We start from the raw sequence: 24,992 nt of genomic DNA on the forward strand, positions 1-24,992 counted from the left end.
TGTAGTCATGTTTAAGTTTTCACATTGAGTTCAACTATGTGCAACCACGGCTTTTTTTCTTCCAGCTAGCACTCACTGGAAGTCAGTTCCAGCCCTTCTCAGGTGGGTGCCATTGCCATTATAAGAGAACAAGGGCAGTATTCATGGTGAGTTCTGGCAGCTCTTTTTCTAGAAAAATAGCACTGTGTGTGACTAACTTAGATTGGCTCCAACTCACAGGGGGGGGGGCGCAGTATCAAGCAAAAAATTTATTCAGAGTAGATTCAGCCATTAATTTCAATGGCTCTACTCTGAATAAAATTTTTGCTGCATTAATTCCAGTAGGTCTACTCTGAGGAAAACTTAGTTGAATACCACCCACTGGAACATACTTCTGACTAAATATGCATGCTGCACTTTTAATTATGAGGAATGAATTTATAAATTACATCACATTCTAACTTCCTTTCTTTTCTTTTTTACAGTTCACAGCCTGTTACAGGTTACTGGAAACAGAACTTTCCCCTAGAAGCAGTAAAAGGACATGCCTGAAGAAAATGAACACGCTTTTATGCAATGGCTGTGAAATTGACAGGCAATAGGGCAAGACGAGAGGAAATCACCATTCCTCTGCTTAACAGCTTCATTGTTATGTATTAGCATAGAAAGGGGTGTAAGGAATGGCATCAATATGGAGAAGAGAGAGAGAAAAAGGGGAATGTGGGGGAACTTAATTTCACATGGCTGAGTTGTCTTATAGTGCTGCCTGTCAGTAAAGGCTTGCAAATATTGTATGACTTGCTGACTTCTGCTGCACAGTAGAAAAACAACAAGGAAACTACAGAGGACTGTCAGCGGTGCAGAAAAGCTAAAAAAAATCCTGCATTTTGTTAAAAACCAAAGTGAATAATAAATTTAGGGGCAATGAACAGAGAAAGAGTACCAGGGATATGGGATGAGCATCAGAATAACGCAGCATGGTTGTTCTCATTTCTATACATTCCAAGAAAGTGGTGGTCGTTGGTGGTGCAGTCTTGTCCCCTTTCCCCATGCTTCAAGACTATCTATCTGCCTTATTATTCAAAGGGTCACTTTGTGCAATCAAAATTTCATTCACTGCCTTTTTAAACCAAACAAAAAACAACCACAGGGGGAGGGGGGTTATGGATTCATGATGTTACAGGAACCAGCCAATCAGCACTGTGCACAACCAGTTTCTGCTGCAAAACTGAGAAACTGGTTTCTTTTCAGCTCACTTCTGGAATGAATATTATACGTCTGAACAAAAGTCCAGAGGGCACTTCCACAGCAACCCTACTTACTGCTCCAATTTTGCCTATCTGTAATTCTCTGAGGGACAGATAGTCCTCCCTCAGGCCCTTCCAACAACCAAATAATATCATAAGTAGAACTATATGGAGATTTGTGATAAAGAAGTATACAAGTAGCTCATTCACACATGCCACATTCAGCAAGTACTATATAGATGGTTCTATATAGTATCTAGTGTCTTCAAAATGAGTAGAATAAATTTATGTGAAAGTGGATAAATTATATTCACTGGGAGGCTGCTATGATTTCAAAGCAGAAATGGTGCAAGTAGCTTTCTTATTTATATGTATGCATCTGTTTGATCAGTCCACTAAGTTATTAGTTTACAGAAGACCTCCTTGGTGCCAAATACATAGTGAAAGGTATCAATCACAAATTCAGTCAGACATGCACACACTCTGCCATCAAGGAGGTCTGATCATGACTCATAAGAAACCCGTAACCAATACAAAATGAACAACAACAAAAAGGAAGTGAAGAACTGTTTCTAAAAATATCATAAAACATAAGAATTTCCTATTTACATGACAATTGCTTCAGTTAAAAATGCTACAAATGCCATTGATTTGGGTCCATATAAAAATAGCCTTGTTTACATATTTTCATGTGCATATCTCTTCTCTGATGCAATATTCTGAGCTGAATGAAGATGATCAAAGTGCCCCCTTAATTCTTTTTCTCTTCCTGTGGTTTTTCACCCTCGTCACCTGACAGCGTACCACTTCCAAACTTCTTCACTTTTGTCTCCACTTTTACAAGTCTCTGCTTGACTTTGGCTTGAGACGCAGTGTACTCTCCGTGGAGTCTAGCAAACCTGGTCTGGAGAATGTCTAGGGCAGCTTCCAGCTTTTCTATTTTCTCCTCCAGGTCTTTGGGATCTGCTCCTGCTTTAGCTGCTTCCTCATCAATCAAATTGTCCTTCATCAAAATCTGCCGTCCTTTTTCTTCTAGTGCCTTTTTGGCATCAGGGTACTCAGTGAGAGCTTCCATCAGGTCATCTTTAGATAAGCAGAACAGGTCAGAATAGCCTATGCTTCTGATGTTGGCTGTCCTCCTATTGCCAGATTTGCTGCCTTTGATATTTAAGATGCTGATTTCTCCAAAGTAGCTGCCATCACTTAGGACCACAAACTGGGTCACACCATCATCAGCCACGACAGCCAGCTTCCCTTCTTTAATAATATACATGTCCCTTCCGATATCTCCTTTCTTGCAGATATAATCTCCAGGACTGAAGACTGTGGGTCTTAGCTTCAACACCAGCTCAATAAGAAGTCCAGCTTCACAGTCTTGGAAGATGCGTACCTTCCTTAGTGTGTCTAAGTGGACATTGATGGCAATTTCAGCCTTCAGTTTATCAGGGAGGTACTTCAGAACTTCTTTCTCTTCCACCGTTTTCTTGTTGGTCCACAGGTAATCAAACCATTTAATAACCCTGTTTTCCAAGTCTTTGGTGACTTTTCGGAACTGCAAGTACTGTTTGATAGAATCAACCTTCGCCTGGAACTCTGCCCTAGAGGCATTCATGTTAGAGATCATAGAGCCTACGTTACCGACAATGGTAGCAAAGATGAGCACACCAACCAGGAAGTCCATGACCACAAACAGATACTCTACATCTTTCACAGGAGGTGGAGTCTCGCCAATGGTTGTCAATGTCAATGTTGACCAATATAAACTGTAAATGTATTTCCTGGACAGACGTCCATGTTCTGGATGGGATATATTGGGATAGACCCAGGTGTCTGTTCCAAATCCAATCTGCTTCGAAATAGCAAAAAATATGCATGCGTTCCAGTGGATAATGATAAGAATGTACAAGACAAGGTTCCCAATTCGAAACATGTTTGGGTAGTTTGTTCTCGTTTCTGTACGGTCAAAAAACTCAAATAGCCTAGCAATTCTCAGCAGCCGATTAAAGCGCAGCTCAGGATAGTTAATCCCAAATTTAAAATAGCCCAGGTCTGTTGGGATAAGAGAGAGCAAGTCCAGCTTGAACTGCGTAGTAGATTGATAATTCAGTCTTAACTTTTTTTCATCGCGAACTAGTAGTCCTTGTTCCAGGAAACCTGAAAAAGCAAAAGGACAGAGAAGGCAAGAGATTGCTTAAGCAGAACTGTCTACCCCGGAAAGCTGCTCATGGGTTTTCAAATATATTTATTTTCATTATTTTAACTGTTTTGTGACCATCTATAGCAAAATATTGTTTTGCCATCAATATTTATTGAAATAAATAAAATACAGTTGTACCTCGGCTCCTGAACGCCTTGGGAGTCAAACATTCCAGCTCCCGAACAATCGAAAACCGGAAGTGAATGTTCCGGTTTTTAATGTTCTTTTGGAAGCAGAATGTCCAGCGGGGCTTCCGTGGCATCCGATTGGCTGCAGGAGCTTCCTGCAGCCAATCAGAAGCCCGCTTTGGAAGTCGAACGTTTTGGAAGTCGAACAGACTTCCGGAACAGATTCTGTTCAACTTCTGAGGTACGACCAGGCATTGCCACATTCATTTCATTTATTAAATTTCTATCCTGCTCTCCTTCCCCAAAGAGCCCAGGGTGGTAAACACAAAAATGGTAAGACATGGCATTACTCATCATATATAGGTAAGGTAAAGGGACCCCTGACCATTAGGTCCAGTCGTGGCCGACTCTGGGGTTGCGGCGCTCATGTCGCTTTACTGGTCAAGGGAGCCGGTGAACAGTTTCCGGGTCATGTGGCCAGCATGACTAAGCCGCTTCTGGCGAACCAGAGCAGCGCACGGAAACGCCGTTTACCTTCCCGCTGGAGCGGTACCTATTTATCTACTTGCACTTTGACGTGCTTTCGAACTGCTAGATTGGCAGGAGCAGGGACCGAGCAACGGGAGATCACCCCGGCACGGGGATTCGAACCGCCGACCTTCTGATCAGCAAGCCCTAGCTCTGTGGTTTAACCCACAGCGCCACCCGCATCCCAGACATGACATTACTCATCTTATATAGTGCTCATCTTAACATCAGCGGGCAGAATCCCACATTGCAGGAGCAGATTTCTGCTCACCCAACAGAACTTCACCTTTCTCTCCTACCCCCTGCCTTCCTTTGCACCCCCAAAATCTGAAGGGTCCCTCAGCTGTACAGAGCAAGTTTTGAGAGTGCTCAGGGGGCTGCAGCAGGATGCTCAAGTCCTTTCTGCTCACACCTAGGCTTCATTTTGGCAGTAAAAGCAAAGCAAGGGTTCTTGATTGGCCCAAGATGACAAAAATAAACAAGAAGCAGATCTGGGAACATAACTGAAGCGAAGCCAACATGAATCCCACCCCCCTAATTTAACTGAGTCCAGATTCATGCAGACAGACAGAATCTGCTGCCATTCATGGTGTGATTCCATGGTTGGAAACTGCTCAAACATCTCACCTGTTCTGTACCTGACAAATGTGTCCAGGACATAGATGACATCAGAGGAATAGTCCAAGATCAGCCAAAGTGTAATGTGTTCCAGTTGAAGCTCATCGAAACAGGCTCTAAACAAACAGAAAGGAATGGAAGATTTGCTTAGAGCTAACAACCGGTTCAAGGCAGGTTGCACTGGAGGAGAGCAAACCACACGTTCAACTTTACGTTAAAACACCGCCTGCTTTCATCTCCTATATATCCTATGAGGTTGTAATTCTCCCTGTGCTTATCTTCCTGATACTGGTAAGGAAAGTGGAGAGCAGAAATCAATTTAGTGGAACTGAACTGAGCAAATAATCCAAGAAATGCTGTGCAAGGGCGCAGCCTGTTCAAAATATAATTCATGATCTGTGAACTGCAGGTCTACTCAGCCCACCAGATGGCGATGACAGGTTGTTACAAGTGGCAAGAGATTGCTGCAAATGAGATGAGGGTGGTGTGGGGAGGGCGGTAGTTCCTGCTTCAGAAAGAGCTGCGTATAGATGAAAGTATAGAATTGTAGGGCTAATATAAACCACTTGAATAGACTTGCTGATAGACAGGCAGACAGCTTGATCTAATGAGTAAGAGATAGAATGCTAGGCTGGCATTCCAGATTTCAGAGCGAGTTGAAAGTGAATGGCCCGCAAAAAAAGAGGGAAAATATTAATAAAACATGAATATATTTAAAATTAGCCTGAAAGGTTATATTAAGCAAAACAAGGTGGTAGCATCTTGCGTTAAATTGAGAGGAAAAGAGGCAGAAATGAGCTACAGTGACATTCAAAGCAAGCTAGGCAGGCATATGATTTCATATACAGTCAGCAGTTTCATGTGTATTATTTATATAGCAGATTTGAAAACTGCTACCATTTCGATCTGCGCAACTGTCTCAGAAGAAAGAACGCCAATAAATAAATAAATAAACAAATAAGCACTTTAAAAATGATAATGGGGAAAAAAACCAAACACCAGGACAAGAGTAATAAAAAGGAAAATCAACCAACGTTGCATTCGGATACAAATATTTGCTGTGTTTTTAAAAAAGATCTAACGTGCGCAGTAGTAAAGACAAAGGACCGAAACAGGCAATGACAACAGAAGTACCCACCAACGAAGAATCCTCACCTACACACTATCAAACACCAGTTATAGAATACGGGTGTTGCAATGATGGTCAACCACCTATAGTACAGATCGCTTGAAGGGTCCATCACAAAGACCTCTTTCTTCTTCCTGAAAAGAAGGGGAAAGCGGGGGGGTTATTGTTTTGTTGTTTTTGTTTTAATGCTTTACTTGTTGTTGTTCTAACTTGTATTTTATCTGTGAACCGCCCTGAGGTCTTGCGATGAGGGGGTGGTATATAATCTAATAAATAAAATAATAGCAATAAGAATATGCAGATGTGAGCACATGAAATTCCATTGATCACAGGCGCATCTCATGTCCCAGAGAGATCCCACTTCCAGTACGCTGAAGGCTGCAATTTCGTAAAGAAATACATTATAGCCAGCATTGACCCATCTGGTATGGCCGAACATGGCACCCACGTATATATTCATAAATTAGAATCAGCAAGTTTATCTTAGGGTCGCCATATTTCAAGAGGTACAAAATCCGGACACACAAAGTTGTTGAGTTTTTTTCAGGGTAATTGCCTGATAGCACCGCCGCTGAGCCTGAGTCTCCCATGCCATATCCTGGACCACCCCTGCCAGAGCCAGAACCAGAACCGCCCATGCACAATTTTTTAAAAAATTTAACCCCAAATCCAGGACATTTGCTTTAAAATGTAAAATTTCGCCTGGGTAGGACCCCCAAAAGAGGACATGTCTGAGAATTCTCAGGTGTATAACTGATCCGACCATCAGTCAGTGCTTGTCATCAGCTAAAGTGGTCTCATCCTGTGCTTCAATTGAGGATGCTTCATTCACAGCATCTTAAGGCTTGAACTGGACAGGGTATCGAACAGATGGCCCATACGGATGTGAAAGACTTTGCTCACCAAACTATCAGCATTACATTTACAACCTTGCCAGTAAATGCTGAATAGGGCCGAAGCGAGACGTCTTGTTTTTAACCAGCTTTCACTACCTGCACAATCACTACTATCACAGTACAGCAGCAGGTACTATTACTACAAGTTTACAGCACGCAAAGTACATAACTACCACTATTGTTGCTTTGTTTTCTCACATCAGTAGTGTAGTTGAGATGCAATCTTTGCAACACACTTCATGGAATCAATTACCTACTTTGCCTTTTGAGCGTTCTATTTCTTTCCAACCTTCCTCGACATGGTGTTGCAAGGAAGTTGATCCTCATCGGGGGGCACAAGCTTAGGTAGTGACCCAAAGCGCAAATTCCATGGCCATGTCTGAGTAAAGCTGTGTAGGATTGATCTGCAAGGCTGCCATGCTAGGCACACTTCCTTCCAAGGCAGTCTTGTTGAAGTCAGTGGGATCCATTTATCTCCAAGAATGCATGCACAGCCTTGCGCTTCATAGAAGTGCACATAGGTTTAGCGGCTATATCAATGGCCAGTTGTGTGCAAGAAATTCAAAGGGTGGGGTTAGCAGGAGCTTCCTTCCTGTAGTACAACCTTTGCCAATTTGGTACCCTCCCGGCAGGGGAGGATGGAAGTTGTAGTCCAATTCATTTGGAGTGCAGCAGCCTACCAAAGACTGCTGCAATTTATTCCTCTCTCATCCGCACAGCTTGTTTTGCTGCCCTAACTGGCCAATGTGCCAAGGAACCAGCAAGTGGGGAGAGGAGGGAAAGTGGGGTCAACACGTTCTTAAACTGCTCTAAGGGGACAACCAGAAAACACAGGCTTTGCCAAGCCTGACTTGCATATCCTTTATATGTTTACATATGTTTACATATTTTTGTGAATTCATCTTACAGCAGTGCTGTTACTTTCTGTTTAAAAAGGTCTGTGGCCATGTGGATGGGGTCAGTCACAGGAGTTTTGCCCTAACACTCAGAGCTGCAAGCCTTTATACAGGAAGGCAACATGGTGTGGAAAATGCACAGGGGACCAGCTCACATCATGCTGCTGTCACCTGTAAAAGGAGCTCTCAGCACCAAATAATGGCTGCAATGTTTCTGCATAGGTGCCAGAGTTATCCCATGTTTGCGCAACGTTCTGGGAGAGGTGGCCCTAATTCTCAGTAAGTTGCGGAAGGTCCCTGACTGGTTGCAGCATTCTAGAATGCGCTGTTTGAATATTCCAGAGCCAAAGCCAATTGTAGGTTTCGACACGACAATCACTCAAGAGCTAAACGACTCAGGAGCAGTTAGTTGATTATACCATTCAATTCTCTACAGAGCAGGAAGTGTGTTGTAAAGATGCAGTCCTCCTAATTTATACTTACTCTTCTTCCTTCTTTTTATCGTCCTTTTTATCATCTTTTTTGTCATCCTTTTTCTCCTCTTTCTTTTCCTCCTTTTTCTCCTCTTTCTTTTCCTCCTTTTTCTCCTCCTTAACATCTTTCTTTTCTTCCTTCTTTCTGCATAACACAGTGTGCAACGGACTTAGCAAAACGTGGTTGGCTCATCAGGAGCTGGAGAGCTAGCAAGCAGGGAGCAGGTTCAGGAAGACTAGAGGAGGCCAGTCTAAAGTTTACCCGAATGGCTACTTGCGTGGTTTAATACAAAACATTGTGCACATCACAATAGTTGGTGAATATCAGGAACGCAACACCACACACACACACACACACACACACACACACACACACACACACAATATGTGGCTGATTTTGAAAGAGCTTAGTACACACTTTATACAGTTGCCAGCAATAAATCTTTCACACAACAGCCCAGAATTTATCTATTTGGCCTGGTGTGCTAAGGAATCATTCTGACACTTTTCTTTGGGGTAGGGTAGGGAAATAAAGTCTGATGAAGTATAAGAAATCTATATAGAAAGTTTGTGTCAAGTTGTCCCAGTATGGTGTAGTGGTTAAGAGCGGTAGTCTCGTTATCTGGGGAACCGGGTTCGCGTCTCCGCTCCTCCACATGCAGCTGCTGGGTGACCTTGAGCCAGTCACACTTCTTTGAAGTCTCTCAGCCCCACTCACCTCACAGAGTGTTTGTTGTGGGGGAGGAAGGGAAAGGAGAATGTTAGCCGCTTTGAGACTCCTTAAAGGGAGTGAAAGGCGGGATATCAAATCCAAACTCTTCTTCTTCTCTTCTTCTGCACCATTACCTAGATAGTACGTGGTGCTGTTTCTTTCTTCAGAGAGGCTGTAAGACTCGTATCATTAAACCAAGAATGCCAGCCCAGATGAAATGAATAGTGCCTGAAGATTGTTCCCTGCCCAATCTATTTCTCTGACAATTATGAAGCCATATGTGGGATATTTAACATGCAGTCAAACCAACATTTCATGTTTCACTAGATAGGCACATGATAGGAGCAAAAGCTCACAGAGTCTTCCTGTAAGTTTGCTAGGGAGGACTCTGTGAGAGACCCACCTGACAGGGGCAAGGTGTAGTAATATATTCTCCTCCCTGCCTGGGCACATTCTCTTCCTCTCTTCGGTGACATCTGCTAAATCCGAGCTCCATGATCAGACTCCCTTTTACGCTAGACTTCGTAACTGATATACCATCTGTTATTCTGCAACATGTATTCTGAGCGAGTAAATGTTACTTTTACATTTTACAAGACTATTTTGTTTGTGATTGAGGAGAAATACCAGGAAAATCCAGTCTGCCTTAAAGCAACCTGGATTACTCAAACTAAAAGACACAATATTAAACATGAGAGAGATGTTGAGAGAGAGGCTTAGGCCTGGCACAAACATCACAATAAGCCACAGTTTTAAAACAGGCTTACCCATGAAAGTACCTTCCCACTGCCAGGTGGGTTCATTGTCTGCCCCATGCAGCTCAACCAAGACACAGGATTGCTTGTCATGTTGTCCAAACCAAGGCTATTGTTGGTTTCAAACAATGCTTGAGCGGTAAGCCATAAATAAACTATGGTTTGTCCTGGATGTTTTTCTGGCTTGTCTCTTGCGCTTTTTGTTTGAAACATGACAAACAGCACTATGGTTTGTTTGAGCAATGCAGGTGCTATGTGAGAGGGGGGAAGCTGCTCAGAGACCCACACAGCAGAGAGGAGCCACATTCCTGATTGAACCATAGTTAAGCAAGTTAGCCTGAGCATGAGTTGCACACTGATACACACAGCTAATGCACTCCCACTTTGTTCCTCCTCTAAGTTGTCTGGTGAAACAAACTACAGAGCAGCTGACTTGGTGTCCATTATATCCAAACCAGTATTATGGTTTGCTTCTCCCAAACAATCCATGATCGAGAAGCGAAGGGTGAAAACTTGGCTCCAGATCATGGTTTGTTTGGAGAGAAACAAACTACGAGCCCGGGTTTGGATATAATACCAAGCCAAGTGGCTTGTTTTCCCACACAACTAAGAAATGAGTGAAATAGGAGTGTGACACCACACAGCTCACACGTCAGCCAGTTTGCTTAAATGTGGTGTGAGTCCAGAGTTATGTCAAAACACAGCCCACTTAAAAGAACTGATAGATTTTATCTATGAATTTACATTGGAAAAGCTCGACAAAACCAGCCAGGAGGCTACAATTCAAAGTAAGGCTATAAATACAAGGGCATGGGGTTCCCCCCCTAAATACTACGGTGTGTAAATTCCCAACTAGCAGCATCACTAACCAGAAGGAAAGGGATAGATTATCATCTACAAGGAAGAGATTTTCCACAAAAGCATGGCAGCTGACATAGGGTTTAAAAAGGGGGGGGGGACAATTGAGGAGCATGTTTTGCAGCAGTGGGGAGGGACTAGGCAAGCCACAGATCATCTACGTACTTACTCTTCATTGGTGTTGTTGGAATAGTTGATGTTAAATCTGGCCAGAGCCCATTGACTAGTGAGTTAAAATTAACAAGTAAATGCATGGGTGAATAAAAGAGCAACGCAGAAAGCAGCATTTAATACATTGGTCACTGTGTGCAACTATCCTTACCTCCATCATTCACTGCACTGTTAGGCCTTCCCAGATTCTGACAAGATTAAGGAGGTCAACTTTGACCGCAGCACTAAGCTCCTTTGCGTAACTATCCAGGGCACCGGGCACCCATGTTCACGTGCAGCTCACACACGTTTGTGGCCATGCCCGGTGCCTGAAGCACTTTAGCCTGGTCTCAGGCGTCCTAATGCTCGACAGTGTAGGATCCAGCTATTTATAGCACCCATTTGGCTGCGACTCTTAAGTGTTCCTCAAGCCGTTCCAGTCATCCTCGCGGCAGCAGTGCCAAGACAGGCTTGGCAGAAAACAGGCATATTTACTGCTGCTGCAAACACCGCGGCAGAGCAGAGACATGGCTGGAACGCTGCAAATCTGGAACTTCGAAGGAAGGGGAATGCTATCTATTGGAGAGCCCAGGTTCAACGCTTATCATTTGTGGGAGGGAGGGACATCGCAGTAGCATCAGTGATGCCCGCTTTTGATTCCCTGTGATAGGTGGAGACTCACAATTCTAAACTGAAGTGAATATATGAAGCCTGCAGTTAAGGAGCACCGAGATTGGTCTCTGAAACCTTGTAATCAACAGCAGACAGTGCTAGATATACAGAACACAGATTACTGGAGTATCACACCTTGGTTGGTAGAGCACGAGACTCTTAATCTCAGGGTTTTGAGTTTGAGCCCCATGCTGGGCAAAAGATTCCTGCATTGCAGGGGGCTTGACTGGACGGCCCTCATGGTCCCTTCCAACTCTACAGTTCTAAGATTCTATGCCCTCTTTTAATCGTCCAGGGGCTACTACTTAAAATGGTTAAATACTGTCAACACACAGAGCAAACGTTTAGAAATATCTCCTTGACTGAATAAGGTGTAGACATTCTACAAGCTCAGGGACCTGACAAACAGCCAACCCCGAGCACATTCTGTGGTATCTACTGCACCAGGAATGTGACCTTCCAGATGCTGTTGGACTACAACTCCCATCATTCCTCACAATGGACCATACTAGCTGGGGCTGACGGGAGATGGAAGCCAATAGCATGGGGAGGGTCACAGACTCTGCATTTCTGTGCCACACAATCCAGCATTCTAAGGACTCGCTTCTGATTGGGTAGTCCAAGGGGCGAGAAAAAGTTGAAAACCTAAATAAGCAATATTGGGGGAAAGCTGAGACACCCAGGCAAGGTTCCAATGTCAATGGACAAGGCTGCTGGAGAAGGATGGTTTGCATGGGTTGGTAGTGCACATTATATGCACCCAGAAAATCTCAGGTTCAATTGCTGTCATCTCCTGGTAGGGTTGGGAAACTCTGAAGAGCTGCTGTCAGTCAGTGCAGACAATACCAACAAGATGAACCAATGGTCTGACTTGGGACAATGCAGCTTCCTGTGCTGTTTCCTGTCCTCATTTTCTCCCCACCAGCTTCCATTCTCTCCTCCCTCAATTCTACCAATGGTCAGATCCCAGCCTCTATGCCCTTCCTTTCTCACTTTCCACACATTGTTTCCTGCCCAACAGTGTGAGCTTTTTTTTGGGTGGGAAGGAGAAATGAATCTTGGGCGTATGGTCATTTTTGCCGAAAAGGCAAAATTGATTCATCTCTGCAAATTTATTTCATCTGCATTGTTATTCTCACTGCAGAAGTTTGGTTTCATTTGGCATGGTTTGGTTTCATATGGAAAGAAGTTTGGTTTCATATGGAAGATTGAGTAAACAGCTCTGTTTGCCATGCATTGCAGACCATCCATATTTCAAAATGGGCAACCAAGTTCAGTCTGGAAGCCTGGAGCGGAAGTCATAGAAAGGATCCAGCCATAAATCTACATGATCAGGAGTATGACTGAATGGGTACATTCACCAAAAACTATTGATATAGACTTGTAGCCCTTATACATGACAGGTGCAAGTCACATCGCATTAAAGCTAATGGCGAGACTTCCAATTAATTTTTAGGATTGTCTACAGCAGGGCCGAGGAAGCTCTGGTCCTCCAGAGGATGCTGAACTCCAACTCCCATCAGCCCCAGCCAGCATGGCCGGTGGTCAGGGATGATGAGAGTTGGAACCTAAAAAAGTTTGGAGGACCAAAGTTTCCCCATGCAGTATTCAGTACCTATCAGTACTGCACTAAACAATGCTTTTTTAAAAAAATCAGAGCCTCGTAGCTCCTTCCCAAAGTCCAGGAAGCTCCTTCCCAGCTTAGGAAAGAAGGCACAATGCTCTGGTAGAGTCTGAGAATCATCCCTAGCATGGTGAGTACTGACACCCTTTTTCCAAGGAGAAAAGCACTTGCACTAAGTATCCCTCTGTAAACACAACGTTCCAAGCAAATATCTTCCCACAGAAGCTGTATCCTCTTACTTTTTCAGTCCATCTGCTTCATCGTAGTTCAGCTGGGTGTTGCTGTCTCTACTGGGAATGTCTTTGAGTTCTGGCCCTCGGATTCGCTCAAGAAAGGAATCTGGCCTTTGGTCTTCATGATGCAAGTTCCTCCTGGCCCAGGATCGCAGTGATAAGATGAACCACGATAACCTGAAAGGATGGAGGGAACAGCTAGGCAGTACGAACTGACCAAGAGAAAGTGAACAACTGTATACTTCAGAAGGTTTCCTAAGCTTAGCATTCCCTTGTAATTGTGTGATTGAAGGTCTGTTTGAAACTTTCACAAACTAAACACATGGTGTGTGCAGAACCCCTTATTATTATTATTATTATTATTATTATTATTATTATTATTATTATTCCCCTCCCATCTGGCTGAGTTTCCCTAGCCACTCTGGGAAGCTTGCAGCGTATATTAAAACATAATAAAAAATCAAACATTGAAAACTTCCCAAAACAGGGAAGGCCCTCTGCCTGATTCCCTGTAAGTTCTCTTCTTGCAGTGAGGGAACCAGCAGAAGACCTTCAGAGGAGGACCTCAGTGTCCAGGCTGAGAGATGGGAGTGGAGACACTCTTTCAGGTATACTGGGCCAAGGCCGTTTAGGGCTTTCAAGGTCAGCACCAACACCTCACTCCTTCCATTTTGATGTATTTCCATTTGATGAGGTGGATGTCTACACTTCAATATAAAACATCTTTACATTTCAACATCTGAAGTAAATATTACACAGGGGGATATATGCATAATTTGTCACATCTAACCAGGGCTATTCAAGTTATTATGGCACTGCAGCCAGAAAATCCTACATGATTTCTCCTTTTCCTAGGCAACAAAGATAATAAATAGCATTTGCTACCATTTCATGACACCCCAAAACATCTGCCCAAGGTGGCCTCCCCACTCTGGCTAAAAGTAGGGCTGGTCCCATAATGTAAACGTGTGGCGGAAACTTGCACTATTGAAGTATTCATAGGACAGATTAAGTCCAAAGGAAGCCAATGAAAAGCTTTCACACTCTGTGTTCTCCCCACAACTAATGCAGAGACTATTTTTGCTAACATGGGTTTCTCCAACAACAATAACAAAACACTCTCCTTCACATAATCTAAAACCGCTTACATGATAAGTAACAATTCTTTGTCAAAGTTGTACGGTGAACATTTTGCTTTCGTCCAAATTATATTCTGGAGAAAGAAACCCCCTGTGGTGATTAAAGGGAACGGATCCAGCATTTTTGTGCCAATATTTGCAAAGTTGGATGCTTTCCCACACGTCAGATGCACAATCAACAAAACATTGAAGAGAACATAACATTTTGCAAGGCCTTAGTGCTGCTCCACACAGCCTCATTTTAGCTGGTGCTGAGATAAGCCCTATGGTGGCTTTGAGACCTTTCAGAAGATTGTGGCTCCCCACCACCTCCCATGAAAACTGGGAGTTATGCCAGATACAAAATGTGACCTCTGATAGAAAACTGAAAAAGGTTTCACCAAGATTTCACTCTCAATTTTACATTCTCTCAAGGAACTAAAAAGAACATGCTTTGAATACCACCTTAATCGCCCAATGCAGCACGCCCCCAATACTAACCAGGGGTGCCAACTTGAATAAAATATTGGGAGGGAAAACTAAGCATAGTCAGTCATATGACGCAGTGCACACACACCATTTGAATGGCAATACCCTTCAACTTTGGGGTGGCCTGGACCACTCAAATATTTTATGGGGGGGCAAAGACCCATTGGCCCCTAGGAGTTGGCTCCTATGATCCTAATAGTTCAGATGGTGATCAATTTTTCGTCCATTTCTTCTCTAATAGTTTGATATGAACGAAAATTTGTTTCTTAGGCATTTTCACTGGCCAGTCCCGCCCTGCCCCTTTGCTTCCAGTGCAAGACCCCATTAACCTCTTGCAAGGTCACTGCCATGCCATCTCCCAAACGTAGCTTACCTAGCCATCGCTCCGCTGCCTGAGAACGAGCTTCTTCGAGATTCAGGCAGGCCGCCCGTCTCCATGGAAATGACTCTGTGCAATTCGGGAGACGTGTCCTCCTCACACAGCGAGCGGGTCCTTGAGAATCAAAGAGTAAAACCCGAAAGAACAACACATTTAGCCCCCATTTGACGTGCACTTGCTATTCCTCCAGCTCTCCCAATTAGGCAACAACCGTGGAGGAACATGCATTCCTTCCGAAGTCACAAGTGCTATTACTGTCATGGGTGACGTTATGAAAAACGCAGCACATTAATAATCTTCCGCCTCAGTTCCGCATCGCTTGATGTCCACAAGAATTTTGCCAGACGGAACTTACTGACAGATGCATTGTCTTCGCATCTATTAGATTTTCTGCCAGACCCATCCTAGATGGTCAAGGCAGAAAACAATAGGTGAGCCGGGGGTGGGGGTGGGGGGACTGTAGAAATCCTGTCAGAATCAAAGCCCACATGCTAAAAAAAATCAACAGATACTAAAATCCATTCTGAGGCGGGGGAGAGGAGGAAATCCGTTATATGGTTCAGAATGCAAATCTGAACCCACTTATTTGGGAGTCAGTCCCATTGAATCCAATACTTCTGATCAGCCATGGTTAGGATTGCACTGTTAAGGCTACAGTTCGACACTTACTTAGGTGGGGTAGAAGGCATCCTATGGATTTAAATGGGGCTTATTTCTGGGTAGACCTGCATAGGAGTGCATGACGAGGTAAATTAGTGGGCTGGCATTTGTATTTATGATCTGACGTAGCCATTTCTGGGCCCAGGCACAGAGAGGTTGTGGTGGGCAAATGAATACCAGGAGACATCTTCTCATGACCAAGTGGGCAGTGAGTGGGGGAGGGGACTCAGAGTTTTTCGGAGCAGCAGGCAATGGCCTCAAGGGCATTGTTGTGCCCATAGGCACCATGTTGGCAACCCTTGTAAACTATATTCCCATAATGTTTGGGTTTTAGGTTGTGCTTTATTTGGGAGTCAGGCTATGTTGAAAGATACAGAACCTAGTTTACCTGGTAAATCCATTTTCAAGCTTATCATCAGGGTCATCGTTGATAGTCTTCAGAGACAGCCTATGGATCGCAGGACAGGAGTGATAGGTATCAACTTTAGCCATTTTGCTTTACATATCAGCCTCCAAACCGTACCTGAAATACACAAAGAATGCATTGTGAATTCTGCGTTACAGAGAAGAGACTTTAAAGTTCTTTTTTAAAAAAATCAACAGAATAAAAAGAACAAAAGGAGACGGGGAACTTATGCAGAGAAATTGTGGCATTGTTTTGCTCAGAAGTCATTCCCAAAGTTCAAAGGGACTTTGCTCCCTAACATTTAGGACAGCAGTCTCAGCAAACTAGAGGTGACATTAATCATACCATCACATATCCATGCATGTTTCTTTTTATCATTCAGCTAGTTATAGGCTGTTCAATAGGCCTATCACACAGAACACAGGCAAACGACCTGGGGTCCTCCAGATGTTGTTGGACTGCATCTCCTGGTGTTGCTGGACCACGGCCCCAGCCAACAATCAGGGATGATGGGAGCTATAATCCACATCTGTAATCCACATCTGGGGGTCAACACAAGTGAATAAAGGTGGCATCAAGGAGGACAGAAAGTAGATCTCTGAGTGATTCGCAAGACATTACTTCCAACCATTTAATAGTAGCAACAACAAAAATTTGGGTGGCCAGGTGCGAAAGAAGGTAGGGCTCCTAGACTTTTAATAGTTGTATAGAAGAGGGAATTTCATCCGTTGTTAAAGAGGCAAGAGCCCTGGCCACTTTTGCACCTGGCTCCCAAGCAAGAAGACTGAGATTAAGAAAACAGGCAGAAGGCAGAGAACCAGGAGCGAATGTCTCAAATGTACGGTGCAGATTTTACCCTATAAGTCCATCATTCTTTAGTCCAATTTGAACCAATGAAACTTGTGTCACATGAAGAATTTGTCCCATTTATTTCTATGGGACCGAAGCAAGAGCCTTTGATCTGCGCAAATTAATGTGTTTTATTTATTTAAAATGTTATGTTCCACATCTCTGAAGAAAATAAATAATGACTTAGAAGAACACAAAATACAATTCTAAACCAGCAATGTAATATTAACGTTACTCAGTAACAACAGAGAAACAGCCACAAGAAATGAAGGAAAGAGCAATTTTGCCAACCAAAACCCTGTTGGAAGAGGCTTATGCTCCTCCCAGAAACCATCAGAAGAGTATCTTCCCACACCTCTGCAGAAAGAAAATTCCACAAACATGGGTCAATATCGAGAAAACCCTCGTTTTATGGCCATCATCTATTCATCTATCCAAACCCATCACAAAGATGGCAACAGTGATCCAGAAGTGGAGAGGCAGTCAGGAAGGTATGAAGGTCCCAAGCCATGCATGGCTTCAAAGCATTTTTAAAAATACCTTGACTTAGACCAGTGGTGGGGAACCTCCAGCCTTTGGGCCTATCTGGTCCCACTGGACCTTGCAGTTTGGTCCACCACCTTGCAGTTTGGTCCACCACCAAATTCTTCATGTGACACAAGTCTCATTGGTTCGAATTGGACTAAAGAGTGATGGACTTATAGGGTAAAATCTGCACCGTACATTTGAGACATTCACTCCTGGTTCTCTGCCTTCTGCTGGACATCATATATATGACGTCATTGATAGCTTAACCCTTAAAACTGTGGCCAAAAGCAAGAAGAATCAGAAGCATACCCTGGTATTTCCTTTGCAGCCAAAGGCCAACATTTTTCAAAATTAAGCAATGCAGAGCAACAGAAAAAGGCTGTGCATATAAAGAATTGGGAGCACATTTAGAGCAAGCTGCCAATTCCTTCCCTTGATATTCTATAATCAGATGTCATGATGTTGCTGGGTGATTGGCAGTTTGAGAGGTCCTAGCTACCTGTCAAAGTGGTCTGGGGGACTCGAGGATCCCATCTAGCTGGATCCAGATTTCTACTCCAGTTTACAGACAGAAGCATATTTAAAGACATTATTGCTGGAACAAAACAGGCTGACGATGTACTACCTTCCAAACACCCAGCTCCAAACTTGACTTACGTATTTTGTGATATTGTGATATGTATCTTTGCCGATCTTTGCTGCACTGATACCCTTAAAATAAGGCCGCCGTATAAAGCCAGACATAAGAAGATAAGAGGAGCTCATCGAGTCCATCATCCCATTCTCATGCTGGCCAACCAGATGCCTCAGTGGGAAATCTGCAAGCGCGACCCAAGCACAAAAAAAATGTTCTCTCCTCTCCTGCTGCTTCCAGCAACTGATATTCAGAAGCATTGCTGCCTCTAGCTAAGCTTCGTTTGTTGTCTCTGTTTTCATATCTGCGTGTTTTCTATAAAAAGGGGTACAATACTAATATCTCCTATCAAATGTAACAGAACTGCAGAAAAGACTTTGCAACCTGAAAAAGAGACAATGCACATACTTTCGTAAACCAATAAAATCTTTAATAAAATTATTTTATCGCCATCATGGAATCCAGTGCTGAATCAGCAATCCCATGGTCTATAGAACAAGGGCGGGAAACCCGTGACCCTCCATATGTTATTGAACTACAACTCCCATCATCCCTTGTATTTACCGCGCTGGCCGGGGCTGATGGAGGGTCATAGGTTCTCCTGCTGCATAACGTAAACAACTGAGCTTTTTATGACACGCTGAAGCAGAAGCCTATGCATGATATTGCCTCCACATGACCAGCTGACCAGGAACAGTGCTGGATTTACGTATAAGCTAAACAAGCTATAGCTTAGGGCCCCACTCTCTTGGGAGCCCCAAAAAAATTTAAAGGGGGGAAAACTGGATGTACATTTCCAAAATATAAGATAAAATAAAATAACAAATAAAATAAAAACTACATACAGCAACAGTGTTTTGTGTTGTGTAGGCTCTTATGATGATTGTAAGTAATACATATTTTGTTATGTGTAAATGGCTTTAGATACCTGTTAGGTGCATAAATTACCATATAGCATATATTCAACACAAAAAACAGTGACAATTTGTTGTTGACAAAGGACAGCTGGACATATAAAGTGCCCCATTATCTTCAGTAGCTTAGGGCAGGCTTCCTCAACCTCGGCCCTCCAGATGTTTTTGGCCGACAACTCCCATGATCCCTAGCTAGCAGGACAAATGGTCAGGGATGATGGGAATTGTAGTCTCAAAACATCTGGAGGGCTGAGGTTGAGGAAGCCTGGATTAGGGCCTCCTGACCAGCGAGCAATGTTTACATTTAAAGCGGCCCGCACAAATATCAATTCTTGTGCAAACTTTCCATTCAAGAAGTTCAACATCTGCATTAGTCTTTCATTGCCTTAAATTATTCAGCTTGAATAAGCTGGATCACTAAATTTTGCTCCATTGAAGTACTGTGCACAGTTTACAATGGAAGGTATGCCATTATTATAAAGACACACATTTAGGACTGCCTCTAAATACAGATGGAAAAATCAGTTTCCAGTCTCGATCTGTTTCTCACATATTCAGTCATAAATCAATCCCATCCCGTGTCTCCACATTTAACTGCGATAATAATAATTTTAAAATCCCTATGAACATTTAAATGCTTTATTTCAAAATACCATTTCAATGCATATTTTATCTCAACGTATGCCTTTCTAAATGTATTTTATCCTAAAATATGCAATGAATAAAATAAAATTGCACATTCTCTTCCTGAGCAGAGAACTGTACTGTAAAGTTCTGCAGAAGTGCGTACTCTGAAGGATAATTACTTTCCAATCTGTGTCTTAGACCAAGAGGTGTGAATTAAATCAGCGTGTTTAAAAATGCCGATTGAATGAAATCCTCTCCCATCTTTAACTGCAGTTAGTCATGTAGGCTAAAGAAAAAGGAAACTATTCAAAGACTCCATGGTGGCATCAACAGACAGTGACTAAGCATATCAAGGCAAATCAGCACATCACCCCCCCTAATCTCTGCAGATCAATTGCATAAAGCACTTCTATTTTCTGTAACATCCATTGAATTGGAAGAAAGGCTAGGCACAAGCCCAAATACCTGTAAGGAAATTAGGTAGCATCACTGGCCTTGCTGAAAATGAAAGGCTTGCTTTGTAAAACCTGCTGCTCACCTTTCAGAAAATAATGTGCTGTGTCTCATAATACAAATCCCATGTAATTTATAGAATGTCAACACAAGAATGGCTTCAAGAGGCAGTGAAAGGTTTCCCAGCTTTTCGACCAAAGATCCCTTGGACTGCAGCTCAGACCACATACTTTCAACTGTCCCTGTTTTCCAGAGACAGTCCCGGATTTACAGAAGCCAGCCAGGTTTCTGATTTGATCCCGGAATGCACCGCTTTTCCTTAGGATGTCCCCATTTTCATCAGAGAAATGTTGGAAGGTATGGAGTTATGTGACCCCGCAACCCAAGGAGATAAGTAACTATACAGCCTGAAGGCAGCCTTGTATAAGGACGTTTCCAAATGTTTAATGTTTTATTATGTCATTATATATGTTGGAAACCACCCAGAATGGCTGGGGTATATTATTATTATTACTATTACTATTATTTAGGACTTCCCTATTTTCATCGGAGAAATGTTGGAGGGTAGGACATACTCCATCACACAGGAGTACAGTGGTACCTTGGGTTACAGACGCTTCAGGTTACAGACTCCGTTAACCCAGAAATAGTAACTCGGGTTAAGAACTTTGCTTCAGGATGAGAACAGAAATCGTGCTCCAGCGGTGCGGCAGCAGTGGGAGGCCCCATTAGCTAAAGTGGTACCTCAGGTTAAGAACAGTTTCAGGTTAAGAACAGACCTCCAGAACGAATTAAGTTCTTATCCCGAGCTACCACTGTATGTCTCATTGAAGCTTTCTCTTCACTTCCACCCTCAAGCCAAAACATAACCGGTCCTGCAAGTTAACAGCCGCACATTGGCCATGGGCCTGAGGCAACCCATGCCTTTCATTGCTGACCATTGATATTGTTTCTTGAGTGAGGGAGCTGAGTTGAATGCTTCCTAGCTTTGCATTCAACTGAGAGTCCTGTGTATGTCAGAGGAAGCTGTCTTACAGCTCACAAGCCACTCGCCAATTTATCCTGGCCTTGTTTATCCACAGCCCTAGGGAAGATACTTACTGAAAGGAGTAGAGTGCTTTTTTTGGCACCTGAGGTCGCAGTCATTTATTTCACCGCAGAATAAATAAACAGATGCCGCTTGCAGCTGAGATCCAGATTTGCATGCTGATCACTTAGGAATGTGGGATGTGGCTTTTTACATCTGGTGCACTATTATCTATACCCACTGACAGCAGCTCTCTGGGGTTTTAGGGACAGGCCATACTCAAGGAGGGACCCGGGTGGTGCTGTGGGTTAAACCACAGAGCCTAGGACTTGCCGATCAGAAGGTCGGCGGTTTGAATCCCCATGACAGGGTGAGCTCCCGTTGCTCGGTCCCAGCGCCTGCCAACCTAGCAGTTCGAAAGCACGTCAAAGTGCATGTAGATAAATAGGTACCGCTCCGGCGGGAAGGTAAACAGCGTTTCCGTGCGCTGCTCTGCTTTGCCAGACTCCGCTAACCCAGAAATAGTACCTCGGGTTAAGAACTTTGCTTCAGAATGAGAACAGAAATCGCGCGGTGGCAGCGCAGCAGCAGGAGGCCCCATTAGCTAAAGTGGTGCTTCAGGTTAAGAACAGTTTCAGGTTAAGAACGGACCTCCAGATCGAATTAAGTTCTTATCCCGAGGTACCACTGTAATGCTCAACCACAGGGGCAGTGAACTTCTGGCCTGTGGGCCACATTTGGCCCACCTAACTCCATTTGGCTCTTTAAGCTGTTTTCCATGCGCACCAGTCCCCACAACTGATATTATATGTGATTCCAAGAATACAACAGGTGGGGACACTGTTTGGCTTGGGTGTGCACAGTGGCAGAGGAAGAGGAGTGCGGGAAGGGCAGTGAGTGTTGGCGCTAACAGTGCCGGGCGAAGTAGCTCATTGCCACCATTATCGTCATGAATGGATGAAGAACTGTCTACACCTGGTAAAATTACCTTTTCCAAACAACCCTCCTAAGAATCAGGAGGCAGTTAATATTTGCATCAGTTCAAATTGTATTTCCAAAGGTGTAATAGAAGCAAACGCAAAATAACCCACTCAACCAACTCACCACTACCACCTACGATATTTAACAGTGCTCTGCTTTATTAATACCTTGAATAGAAGACTGGGTAATCTCCTTTAATTTTAATTTGGACTCTTTCTGTCAAAAAGTGTTGATTTTGATTGCAGGTCTTAAATACTAGTGCGCTCATTTTGTGTGAGCCTACGTGGTTTTATGTATTGTAATTCACAGAAATTACGATCCATAATATTGGGAAATGCGGAGGTATAATGAATAGTATTATTTTCTTTTATCATAGCATCACTGCATCATAACCTTTAAATGGATAAGTGGGGTCATATTTACCCCACCACTGGTCCATTTTTCTATGTCACCATGGCAACCACTTCTGCACTATTGTGTATGATAGAATCTAACACAGAGTTGCCACATTTGGTACTAAAGTACCACACTTGGTACACTTTTGATTACTAAAGTACGGAAATATTACTACTAGTCTTTACCACTTCTTCTACTACTAAATGAACGTGCAAGTCTTTTTGCAGCTCACTTGCCTGGCATTGAATTAGTACTGGAAAATCTCCTAGAGCTAAATTTGACGGCCAAAACAAGAAACGAAGTCCACAGAGTTTTTATTATGCTTGACATCTTTTGCCAGTGTGTTAATGTCATCTGTGTGGTACAAAATATTAGCTGGCATAGATATTTGCAACAAGGCCATCCAGGCTAGAAAGGCAACACTGGATGTTGAAGCAGCCACTGTAGAAGCTCTCCTCACAGAGCTGACAAAACTTCAAAACAACAGGAAACACGTGTGGAATGAAGCCGAATTGGTGGCACCAAACAACCTAAATATAGCAAGAAAACTCTCCTGTAAATGTGATGGAGTTTGGTGCAAGAAGGCAAGGCTGCTGGATGACGACACCTGATGCTAACTTGGAAGAAATGAATTGATACAGGTGGTGCTCCAGAAGGAGTCTACTTCAGAAAATGCATTTTATTACATTTGCTGTTAAGCAGTTAGCAGGGGGAAAAAGTTGATTTCTTGTGGAAATATATCACCACGTCTGAAAGGGATGTGGAGAGAAAAGCTTTTGCTTTATTAGAGCAATATCCTGCTGACCTTAATGGTGATGATTTTGGAAAAGAAATGCGACATTTATCCTCAATACATAAATCAAATATTGTAAATTCAGTTAAAGCCTTTAGATCTGTTGAACTTGTTAGCAGAGTACAAACCTGGTGGCCTGTTTCCAAAATGTTTGTGTTTTGCTTAAGAATACTATTAACCATGTCAGCAACAGCGGCTTCTGGAGAGAGGTCATTTAGCAAACTTAAGCTAATTAAGAATTATTTAAGCTCTACAATGCCTCAGGAATGTCTTGCGGATTTGGCCAGGCTAAATATTGAATCAAAGATTGCCAGAACAATTAATTTTCATGCTGTGATTTGAAAAATTTCATTTAAAAAAGGGCCAGAAAAGCTCTTTTTAAAAAAAGTAAATAGTAATTTAATCTACCTTTTTTTAATGCTATTGTCTTCTGGTGATCTAATGTGCATTGCTATATGGAAGTGATGCTTCCATGTGAATTCTTCTCCTTATTTGTATTGTAGCATAAACAAAGATGTTCAAATCAAACGTCCTTTCTGATCTCTGATCCTCTTTTTAATTTATTTATATTTATTCATTTATATTTATCATGGAGGGAGTATCAGAGCATATGGCCTCAAATGAAGAAAATTAACAGAGTGCTCCACTACACACCTCTTTCGTCTTCCATACCCTTTTTGACCTTACAAGCTACAGCTCATGGAATAAAACCATAGAGGATAAAAACAGAATGGCTAATGGAAAAGGGAAGGAACCCAAAGCAGAGGTGGGTTTAGGGCAGCAAGACTAGTTCTGGGTGCTGACCCTAGGAGGCGCCACGGGACATTGTAACTATGACGTAATGAATTCAGCAGAAGACGAGACAAGGGGGCGCCAAATTTTAAATCAAAGGGACCCCACTTTGGATAAAGATTGCAGCTTCATTTAGGGTTACCAGAAGTCCCCAGTTCCTGGGACAGTCCCCGGATTTGCAATCTGTTCCCAGGAAACATGGCAGCGGCAGTCTCAGCAGCCTGGAGCCAGTCTGGTAGCATAGTTGGCTCTGGCTGGCTTCAGGAGCTGCTCACTGCTTGCTGCCATCGCCACTGCCGAAGGGGAACTGGAGACATCTGACTGTACAGATCTCCTGCTCCCTTCCCCCTTTGTTTTGACAGATCAGGGGAGGCTAGGGAGTCGCGAGTGGGTGGCCGTTGCCCAGGAGGGGTGCAAGGCACGCAGTTTCTCTGCCAGGCAAGGTGCAAAGCCCTTCTTTCACACCCTGTGAAACATAAATGCGCAGAGTTTTTTAAAAACTGGGCAACGGCCGGCCGCCCATGACTCCCAAGCCTCCCCCAATCAGTCAAAACAAAGAGGGATGGGGGAAGGAGATCGGGGGAAGTCATGGGTGGGCAGCGCACCATTGCTGTTTTTTAAAAACTCTGCACATTTATGTTTCACAGGGTGTGAAATAAGGGCATTGCACCTTTATACAATATGCATGTGTGCTTGGGCCCAGGGTCTTTTGCCTCACCATCCTCACTACTGACTCCCTGTTGCTATTCAGCTTTTTTAAAAAAAGTGTCCCCAGATTCATTGAAAAAATCTGGTAACCATAATTAATGTTTTAGAAGAGCCACTGTAACTTCTATTTCATATCTTCATTC

At 43.2% G+C, this 24,992-nt stretch overlaps 1 protein-coding gene across 1 annotated transcript; it reads right to left on the reverse strand.

Annotated features, from left to right (window-relative positions):
* Positions 1-1,462: 1,462 nt before the first annotated feature.
* CNGA3 (cyclic nucleotide gated channel subunit alpha 3) lies at positions 1,463-16,252 on the reverse strand. The gene is made up of 6 exons (XM_077927572.1): positions 16,130-16,252; positions 15,076-15,195; positions 13,102-13,272; positions 5,853-5,960; positions 4,707-4,813; positions 1,463-3,380 (listed from the first exon to the last, which is right to left on the reverse strand). The coding sequence occupies exons 1-6, from the start codon at positions 16,231-16,233 to the stop codon at positions 1,978-1,980; spliced, it is 2,013 nt and encodes a 670-aa protein (XP_077783698.1). The 5' UTR covers positions 16,234-16,252; the 3' UTR covers positions 1,463-1,977.
* Between the last annotated feature and the right edge of the window lie 8,740 nt (positions 16,253-24,992).

This window comes from Podarcis muralis, chromosome 4, assembly GCF_964188315.1.
Source record: "Podarcis muralis chromosome 4, rPodMur119.hap1.1, whole genome shotgun sequence".
Taxonomy (NCBI): domain Eukaryota; kingdom Metazoa; phylum Chordata; class Lepidosauria; order Squamata; family Lacertidae; genus Podarcis; species Podarcis muralis.

Coding starts and splice junctions, on each gene's coding strand:
- CNGA3 (XM_077927572.1), bottom strand. CDS start 16,233: ATGGCTAAAGTTGATACCTATCACTCCTGTCCTGCGATCCATAGGCTG. Junction 13,273..15,075: donor GGCAGCGGAGCGATGGCTAG/GTAAGCTACGTT, acceptor CCATCCTTTCAG/GTTATCGTGGTTCATCTTAT. Junction 3,381..4,706: donor ATTTGTCAGGTACAGAACAG/GTGAGATGTTTG, acceptor TTGCTTTTTCAG/GTTTCCTGGAACAAGGACTA.